The 10,592-nt window shown below is 38.9% G+C and overlaps 1 protein-coding gene across 1 annotated transcript; it reads right to left on the bottom strand.

The window, feature by feature from the left end:
* Window positions 1–7,455: 7,455 nt before the first annotated feature.
* On the bottom strand, window positions 7,456–9,634 carry LOC149550888 (Eukaryotic aspartyl protease family protein). The gene has a single exon (XM_089786469.1). The coding sequence runs from the start codon at window positions 9,354–9,356 to the stop codon at window positions 7,857–7,859; it is 1,500 nt and encodes a 499-aa protein (XP_089642595.1). The 5' UTR covers window positions 9,357–9,634; the 3' UTR covers window positions 7,456–7,856.
* Window positions 9,635–10,592: the final 958 nt, after the last annotated feature.

The following is a 10,592-nucleotide window of genomic DNA, read 5'->3' as shown; positions in this document are numbered from 1 at the left end:
GGGTGACTGAGATGATAGGAATATCAGTCTAGATCAAGAAAATGTAATGTTCAGGTTACTGGGTACATTGGAGGAGGGGCAGCGGATGCAACAAGATCAAAATAGGCGAATGGATATGATGCAATAGGAGCAGAATAGGCAAATGGATATGATGTTGCAGTTAATGGCTAGATAGATGGGCATCAATATTAATCCAGGTGATGCCAACAATGGAAACAACAATAATAGGGGCAATGATAATGGAGATCAAGACAACATTAATGATGGACATGACAACAATGGAAATGAGGCTAATAACTTTAGATGTGTTGCATGCTCAACTCGAACAGCCAGCTTGAGACCTCTTCTACCCACCTTCCCACCCCGAGACCCAGTTCAAAAAATTAATGAACCGAAGATTGCAGAGTTACAGGATCAATTCAGAAGGGATTGGGAGGCTAGTGGACCGGAGTTTCAGGCAGACATTTCTCTTAGAGATTACTTAGACCTGAGGATGAGACACATGCCTAGATCAGGAGGACGAAGTCAAAACCTTGAGCTGAGAAAGAAAGTTGGGAAACTTTCCTATGCCTGAAGAGGAGGCTATAAAGTATGCGGCTATGCCGCTATTCACTTGGATGGACCAGCACATGAGTGGTGGCACCATGGCATGGTAACCTTGGGACATAATCAGATCACATCTTATGAGGAGTTCAATGAGAAGCTCATAGAGAGATTTGATACCAAGGATCCCGAATTACAGTTTAAAGAGTTGGCACAACTCAAGCAGTGGGGATCAGTTGAGACGTATATCAGTGAGTTTCAAAGGTTAGCTATGTTAGTCACTAATATTTCAAAAAGGAGGTTAGTAGTGTTGTTTATGGATGGACTCTCAGAACCCTTACGAGGTTGGGTCAAGGGGCATGACCCAGCTACATTGCACAAGGCCACTAAAAAGGCTCGTGACTTGGCACCTTCTTCATTTAGGAGAAAATTTCAGCACAAGGATTCTTATATGAAAAAGGACAAGGAGAAGGACAAAATACCTTTTCACAAGGATGCTTAGCCCAAAAGAGATAAGTTGGATAATGACACCTTGAATGATTTAAGAAATAAGAAGTTATGTTTTCATTGTAGAGAGCCTTGGGATCTATCTCATAAATGTCCTCTCAAGGCTAAGGCAAATCAAATGGAGTATTTCTCAGCAGAAGAGTCACAGTCAGAGAGGGAGGATCAACACTTTGATTCAGATGAGGATAGCACTACAGAGGAGAGCAGCATTCCTAAGGATGAGAAGTCATTAGCACGATTAACTGGGGCTCAAAAGGCAATCACATTTAAGGTCAGAGGTACTATCCAAGGGTAGAAAGTGATCTCACTCATTGACATTGGGGCTACAGATAATTTTATAGATGCACAATTGGTAGCTAAGAGAGGTCTATAGACTAAGGAGCACGCCGAATTTAGAGTTATGGTAGCTAATGGTGACAAACTATTATGCACTCAGAAGATATCTAATCTTCACATCAGGTTTGGAGATGGCTATGAATTAGAAGATGAGTTCTATGTGGTAGACATGGGAGACTATGATGTCATCCTTGGCATGGTATGGATGGCCTCACTAGTAGAGTTCACACTTAACCTAGCAAAATTGGAGATGAAGTTTCAGCATGAGGGAAGAATTGTTGTACTTAGAGGACTTTTAGATGGGAGTTGCAGAGTAGTTTCCCTGAGGAGAATGCAAAGACTTTTTTGGCATAATAACATAGAGTGGGCAGCAGAATGTTTCACTATGCCAACTTCACAAGAGTCACAGGTGAAGATTCATCCACCAGATATCCAAGAGATAATTTACAAGCACACCAAGGTATTTGGCGAGATTCTGCATGGGGTTCCTCCTGACAGGGGGATAGAGCATGTTATTGAGCTCGAGGAGGGAGCCAAACCAATCATGATTACTCCCTATCGTCATCCTAAGAAATATAAGGATGAGATAGAAAAGGCAATTAAGGAGTTGTTGGAAATAGGGCATATCAGGCCTAGTAAGAGCCCCTTTGCTCCAGCAGTAGTGTTGGTAAAGAAGAAGGATGGGATGATGTGCATGTGCATCAATTACAGGGCATTAAACAAGAAAACCATTAAGAACAAATATCTCATCCCACGAATAGATGAGCTAATTGATGAGTTACATGGTGCATGTTTTTTTACAAAGATTGATCTACGGTCAGGGTATCATCAGATCAGGATGAGGGAGGAGGACATTGAGAAGACAGCTTTCTGGTGTCACTATGGCCACTTCGAGTTTTTGGTTATGCCATTTGGGCTAACCAATGCCCCTACTACATTCTAGAGTTGCATGAATCAGGTATTTAGGGAGCAGCCTAGGAGATTTGTTTTGATTTTCTTTGATGACATTTTAGTCTTTAGCAAGACTTGGGAGGAGCATTTACAACATCTTGAGATGGTGTTGTCCACTTTGGAGAAAGAGTCATTGTATGCCAAGGAATCTAAGTGCAAGTTTGGGATGACTGAGCTACTATACCTTGGGCATATCATCAGCGTAGATGGAGTTTGGGTAGATCCTGAAAAGATTAGGGCTATTGTTGATTGGCCTACTCCTATGAATCTTACACAGCTTAAGGGATTCCTTGGTCTCTGCGAATTTTACAAGAGATTTGTTAAAAGATTTTCACAAATCATTGCACCCTTGACAGACCTTACCAGGAAAGGGGCCTTCACATGGACAGAGGTAGCTCAAAGAAGCTTCGATCATTTCAAGAAGGTGATGTCATCATGTCCAGTACTAGCTTTACCAAATTTCACAAAGCCATTTGAGCTTCATTGTGATGTGTCAAGAGATGGGATTGGGGTAGTCTTGATGCAAGAGAAGCATCCCATTTTTTTTGAGAGCAGGAAACTTCATGGAGTGGAGAGGAGCTATTCCATCAATGATTGAGAGATGTTGGCTATAATGCATGCATTGGCTAAGTTTCGGTCCTATCTAGTTGGGGGAAAGTTTTTTATCAAAACCGATCACAACAGCATCAAATACTTCATGAGCCAATGTGATTTGAATGATAGACAATAGAAGTGGATTACAAAGTTCTAGGCCTATGACTTTGATATTGAGTTTGTCAAAGGTAAGAAGAATGTGGTGGCAGATGCTTTATCCAGAAGACCTCATATATGTGCTCTAGTTGAGATTATAGGAGATTGGAGAAATAAGATCACAGAAGAGTATGAGAGGGACACTTGGGCTTCTGGAGTAAATGCAGGCACCATACATGATGATCATGACGTAGTGATGGATGGATTGATAAAGTTTCAAGGTAGGATATATTTGATTCCTTCATCATAGTTTAGGGAGGTTATATTGAAGGCATTTCATGATGCACCTATAGCTGGACATCCAGGGGTCTTTAAGACCTACAGGCAGATCCGTGAGTAGTTTACATGGAAAGGGCTCAAGGATGATGTTCAGAAGCATGTCAGCGAGTGTGCAATTTGCCAACAGAATAAGGGAGAGCACACATATCCTGTAGGGTTGTTAAAGCCTTTGCCCATTCTGGATAGGAAATGGGAAAGTATTTCTATGGACTTCATCACCGGATTACCACAAGTACAAGGGAAAGATTGCATCTATGTGATAATTGACCGACTAACAAAGTTTGCTCACTTCTTTGCTATTCCATCCACTTACACAGCAGCACAAGTGGCCGATCTTTTCTTTCAAGAGATATTCAGGTTACATGGGCTACCTAGTTTCATTGTCAGTGATTGGGACACTAAATTCATGAGTACTTTTTGGTAGGAACTGTTTAGGTTGTGTGGTACAGATCTTACACCTAGCACTAGTTATCATCCACAAGCAAATGGGCAGAGAGAGATTGTGAATAAATGGGTGGAAGGATATCTGAGGAACTATGTGACTGCACAACAGAGGGCTTGGGTCAAATGGCTACATATGGGAGAGTACTGTTATAACACCACTTATCATATGTCCATTCATGGCACTATACGATTATGAAGCACCTAGTTTCATGGATTTGGTTTTGGGGGATAGTAGAGTGCCCAAAGAGAAATACTTCTTGTAGGATAGTTAGGATATTTTGAGGGTGCTCAAGGAGAATATACAGCAAGCCCAAAATCAGAAGAAATTGTATGCAGACCAGCACCGGATAGAGCATAGTTTTGAGGTTGGGGATATGGTTTACCTAAGGCTACAACCATACAGACAGTCATCACTTAAGAAAAGCGGAGCAGAGAAGTTGAAGCCTAGGTTTTATGGTCCCTATAGAGTGGTTCGCAAGGTGGGCAAGGTTGCTTACGAGATTGAGCTTCCAGAGGGTAGTCGGATACATAATGTGTTTCATGTGTTAAGGCTTAAGAAAGCCATCGGTCAGAGAGTTGTGCCTTTAGCAGAATTACCACCATTAGATGAGGAGGGAAAGCTCGTATTAATTCCTGAGGCTATTCTGGATACTAGAGAAAGGACTCTGCAAAGCAGGTTGATTAAAGAATATTTAGTCAAATGGAGATATCTGCTAGAGGAAGATGTTATTTGGGAGAGTGAGCAAGTGCTATAGCAAACAGGACTGAGATTGCTTGAGGACAAGCAATTTCAAGGAGGGCGGACTGTAATGACCCCATCTTTTAGCCTTCATGTTCTCCAAAGTCTAAGTGGAGCATAAGAGGAAATTAAATTAATTACTTATAAAGTCATTAAATAGATTAAAAATTAAAAGGTGACTTTATATTTAATTAATTTAATTAATTATTATATTACAAAGGAGAAGCTTCTAGAATGTGTATTAATTATTGGAAGGGCGGAAGCCTCTAGTAATTTAATTTTCTAGAAGCACATTTAATTATTGTATTGCAAGGGAGGAATTTCTAGAGAGTGCATTAATTATTGGAAGGGGGGAAGCTTCTAGCACTTGCAATTAATTAATGTTTTAGTTCCTTCTAGAAGGGTGAAGGAAAAGGATAAATAGAGGTGAAAGCCTCATTGTTGAGCATCGGATTTTTGTGAATGACATTTGATAAGAGCTTGAATGTGTGAATCACATATCTTTCTTGGCAATAGGGGACGTTCATCCTCTCTTGTAACATTCTAGACGTCATTCCCTTGGGGTTTGGCCTTTGGAATACATTGCTTTGTACTTGATTTCACTATTTTGAGAATTAATATAATTTCGGCATCAGTTCCTTCTTCAATTTGCATTAAAAAAATCTATTTCAGCAATTGGTCCAATTTTTTGGGCATTCCAAGGTGCCCATTATAGCCTAGATGTTACAAATCATATGTGTCTTGGAAAATGCTATCTTATTGGCATCAAGATTACTAGCTCTAGTCTAGACATGGCTTTTACACTTATCATTCATTATATCTTCCTCATAGCATCTATAATAATTATTCCTTAAATATATTATTCATGTGTTTAGATGTTTATTACATTATAGGTTTACTTTTCAAGCATTATTTTTCACTATAATTCTTTGTGCATTCAACAGATGCAACCAATTTAAGTGTGGGAGGTGTATGTTGTTAGTAATCATATGTTGAGATTGTAGACAACTATTTGTGTCCATATAGAAAATTGTCACTATAGCCAAACAAATCCTAATAGCACTTATGTGCCTACATATGATAGAGTTCAATCACATTAGTGAAGTAAGATTTGGTTGTAGGGATAGTCATCCAAGATTTAGAGGCCTAATGGAAAGCACAATGAAATGGGAAATACTAATATGACAAGAATAAACTTGGATGCAGATCAAAGAATGCAAATAGAGTGATCATATGGATTGAATGAAGTTACCAAGAGAGCCAACATGAGATTATGGCGTCTTTTTTCTAAGATTATTACATGCATATTAATCTTATTATAATGAGATTATTACAACTATTTTAATCGTATTATGATGAAACTAAGACCTAGGAGTGAAATCAATTAGGAAATATCCTTGTCCATACTAACAATCAAAGTACACATTCTATATAATACTTGAGTAAAGCCAAAATGCATGGTCATGCATGAAGTGCCATAAAACATTGGTGGACCACTCCATTGGGCAAAGCTTACATTTTATTATCACTTTTCTTACAAGTAGAAGTCTTGACCATACTCTCTACATGTATTTCTCATTTTTTACATAGTTCATTAATATTGAATTTATTTTTCTTAACTACAAGAGAAAAGCTACTCATTGTATATATTATATATATTTTGTAGGTCTCTCGAGAGTTAATTACCAGGGAGAGGTACCCCTGAAGAATTCAAGATTTATCCATTACTTCAAATGAACAATGCATCCTTCAATAGATATTTATCTTCCATGTTAGATGGGAATCTTCATATACTTTTAAGATACATGGTCATGTGATTCACATACACCGTAAAGTGAGTGTAGAATGTAATGGTGAAGCATGTAACCCATGGCAATTCCCATGTTGGTTTGGATCCACTTTGTCAATTTGACTTAATTAACTTATATAGCGATGAATACTATAGCCTTGTGCTAAGATTGGCACATTCCCCAAGTCCAATCAATCCTTATTTCTTGACTTCACACATTTCTACACACATTTGCCTTATCATGAACCCATATTTCAATGTCCTTGTTCTAGATCTCAAGATTTTGCATTCCGTATTCTAGCCTAGCCCAATCCCACAATGGTCAAGTATGATCTTAAGCCACAAAAGATTAGCCCCAAGTTCATTATTTAAAAATAAAAATTGTTGACTCTCCATCTATGCTTGCTTGTCCTCAAGAACCAACTTGGTCCATGTTTGTGTGAAATGTTGCGCTGTCTTGATATATCATGAGTTTAAATGTGTCATAAATTCATAAAATTGATCAAGAAAGAACCATTCTAGGATAGTTTAATTTAGATCTTAAACAAAGAAATCTTCATTAACACTAACACTAGTATGTCGACCATATGCATGCTTGAGACTGTTGCTATCAAATAGTAGCACAATGTCATAAAGTCAGTCTATCAATCTGTCAAGAGCTCCGGTTAAGAAGAACTTGACTCAATCTAAAAGCTTCACTAAATTAACAATAAAGTTCATTCTGAATACCATCATCCTCACACATCTTTAGATAGTAGATTTTACAGTAAACCAAGTTGCAAAAGTTTAGTTGTATACCATTTCAAGTCTACATTTCAAAGAACAAACCAATGCTAATTGGGATCAACCTCGAACCAGTGAGGACTAACCAACATAGATTTCTCACATTGTTGTAATTATGAGATAAAAGAGGGCATCAAAGATATCAGTTTTTTAAAACATTGTCAATAGCCTCTGTAAACCATGAACGTCATTCTTCATTGTAGTTCTCACACTGAAATGCTCTATTTTCTTACATTTACTTCCTTGAACAGCATTCAAAATTATCATTTTACAACTGAACCAAACCAAATCATATCAAATACATTAAAAAATTAGTAACAACATGCAAAAGCCAGATGTGAATGCTAACCATTATATTGTACAGAAGGGCAATTGACCCCCCTCTCTTTACAATGGCAGAAGACTCATGTCCTCGGCAATTTTTTCAACCAAATTTAACAGCAAACAACTGAAACGGTTCCTACCAAATGTTAAAACCAATTACAATCCCTGAGAAAACCTGTTTTCCCAAGGATTTCTCCAATGTAAACATTATCTGAAGGATGGTTTCATTGAGAATTGAACAGACAATGAAAAGAATTAACCCTAAGCGAAATTGCCACAGTCTTGAAGATACATAAGTACAAGAGAATGTGAGAAAAAATTATTGAATGCATAAAAATGAAAAAAACTCATCTTCAATCTCCTGGTGCAAGTGCCCTGAAAGGCTAGAAGAAGAAGAATCCATTCATTCAATCAGATCTTTGCTGAGGCGCAGTGTCTATGAGCGAACCCGAGCCGATTGTTTTCTCTATCATAAAACAGATAAAAATTCTGCTGGTTAAAATTTCCAAGAACTACAGAAGGTCCAGTATCTTCTTCCAAGACACCAGAATTACTGATCATGGCCAAGCAAACGGAATCCTCACCGACGCGAATGACATAATTCTCCAGCGGCAACTCCATGCGAGCACCGCCCTTGAAATGCAAGCCCAATTTGGGCAAAACAATCTTCTGCAAACCGGAGACATTAAAACAAAGCCCTAGACCAGTTAGGGTTTCAATTCTGCTCGCCCTGCCGTACGGCGTCTGAGAAACAAAAGCCCCTGCTATTTGATCATGGATTCTCTTATCAACAACGGTAAAAGTAGTCCCTGAATCTATAATCGTTCCTCTGCTGCCGCTCTCATCGATGTTCACGAGCTCGGAGGGAAGCTTCAAGTGTTTCCCCCCGACATTTAGGGCTCTGAGCCCTAAGTAGTAGAACACATCAAAGGGGCTTTCGGTAGGATTTGGCATAAAAGGGGTGTAATTCAGATGCAGGGGAGGAGAAATCTTACCAAGATGAAGCCTGCTGCTGATCTTTTCCTCATCGAAGCTATGGCTCTGGAGACAATAAGCAAAATTTGTGCCCTTATTTCCCATCTGAGATGGCAGAGAAAGACTTCCCCTGCCAAATCCTGCAATCCCCGTTCCCCTGTTCGGCTGCTCGGACGAAGCCAATGAACAACCAACTGCAAATCCCCTGATCTCTCTTCCGCTGGCCGTGAATGTGAAGGTTTCGGAGAGAAGAAACCCCACGGTGCTTCCCTTGCCATACTGAAGCGCATAAATGGGGCAAACGACATGGGAGCAATTGCTCAAGCTTCCCGAGCACTTGTCTCTGTTGAAACAGAGGCGCTCTGTAACGTTCCCATGGAGTTTTTTGCAGTCCGGATCTGAGCAGGAGACGAGCATTTTCGATGAGGAATTCCTCGGCAGAAATGGCGGATCAGTGCTGTTCTTGCAGCGGTCGCAGTCGTAGGTGCCCGTGCAGGGAACCCACACGAGATCGCTGCCGGTGTCCATAATCACCGTCATTTCTTGTGGAGGTGTTCCCAAACTGATCTTCATTGAATAGCCCCCAAAGCTTCGAGCGTAAAGGCTCTCCACGAAGCCTTTACCAGACTTCTTCTTCTCCTTCTTCTTGAATTCCTCCTGCATTGGATTTCTGAAAAGCCCCTTTTTCAGAGCTGCAACGCGGGCTTTACTCGCTTCAACTGCCCTCGCTACTCTCTGGATTGCTTCATCTTCGTCCACGGGACTCGAACCTTGGACCTCCGGGCGAGCAAATGTGTTGCCCCTGTACAGAGGAATGGCAATGGAATTGTAATTTTTGCCATTCTCTGCTGCACATAGTTGCAGAACAATGGCGAAGAAGAAAATGGTGAGCTTGGGTACCATGCCCATTCTAATTCTCTGCAAGAGAAATTGCATTGAACATGGATTTTGTATGGAGAGTGATTGTGGATTGGGTGTTTTGAAGATAGGAAGTGATTGATGTTTGTGTGTTTAAGAACTGTGCTCATTTGTCCATGAGCGATTAATTGGACTGATTAAATTATAGAGTCGCCATTACTGTTAAGCTGCTTGTGTGAGCTACGGACAGATTTGTAGACCCCACGTAAATTGTCGTGTTGATTGTTCAAGGAATAAATACTGCTGTTCAAAACAATCTGATTGCCCGTTGGTCTAGTTTTACTCGAAATTATGCTCGGTTGAATAGATGACCATAAAAGAATGTTTTTGTCGAAAGTGTGTTTTTCCAAGACGGATTAAGCCATGTAATAAATCTCACCGATCATATTGTGCAAAGTATATAAAGGAATGTTGATTGTGCAAAGTATATAAAGGAATGTTGATTTATGAATTAGACATGTAAGTTCTCTTATTCTTAGCTTTCTTGTATTCTAATCATGGATTATAGAATGTGATTTGAATCATTAATTGAAAAATTTATATAGAATAATTTTGTGTCTCTGGATTTTGATTGTGTGAATCTTTTGAACCAACGTTTCGGGTCACACTCTTTCACTCTCTGAACAATAATCACAACAAAAGAGCAGATTCACACAATCAAATTCCAAAAGTACAAAATTGTTACTATGATAGATTGTGGAAATGCATTTACAATTAACTTATATAAAATCTTTTCCAAAATCCATATCTGAAACACTAAGATAAAGGGTTGATATTATTATTTTAATACAATATAAGACAATTGAAATGATCGCAGTCATCAAATTTTTGTCATTAGTTATATATTTAATTATCAACTATAAGAATGATTTGTTCCCCAAAGACATACAATTTGGGTCACTGGCAGATGACCCGATTTGTTTGCCAACTTTATTATGTGGGTTTATGCTAACTTTTGCTTTCGATATGGTGCAACACCTTAAGGTGGATTGTAGAGATGATTAAGTTGTGTATTGTTGCCTTTTTCAACATCTTGTTATATTCGCATTCACTAATTGTTGGAAGGATTTTTTTGAGAGAGGTGGACGAATTGGTAATCATTAGACATGATTGACTTATGTGTCCATAAACATGATGAGCCCCATGTAAAATGATAATCATGTAAGACTAGTTTTATGAGTATAAGCAATAATTACATTGTATAATTGTAAAATAGATATACAATGTAAAAGTCATCATATCATCATATCAATT

The sequence above is a fragment of the Cupressus sempervirens genome, chromosome 6 (assembly GCF_028749045.1).
Source record: "Cupressus sempervirens isolate cs-2001-9-10 chromosome 6, ASM2874904v1, whole genome shotgun sequence".
NCBI lineage: Eukaryota > Viridiplantae > Streptophyta > Pinopsida > Cupressales > Cupressaceae > Cupressus > Cupressus sempervirens.
Note: the sequence above shows the minus strand (reverse complement) of the source record. Positions and strands in the feature narration are given on the sequence as shown.

Bases quoted from the DNA above. Each gene is read 5' to 3' on its own strand.
- LOC149550888 (XM_089786469.1), bottom strand. From the start codon at position 9,356: ATGCAATTTCTCTTGCAGAGAATTAGAATGGGCATGGTACCCAAGCTC.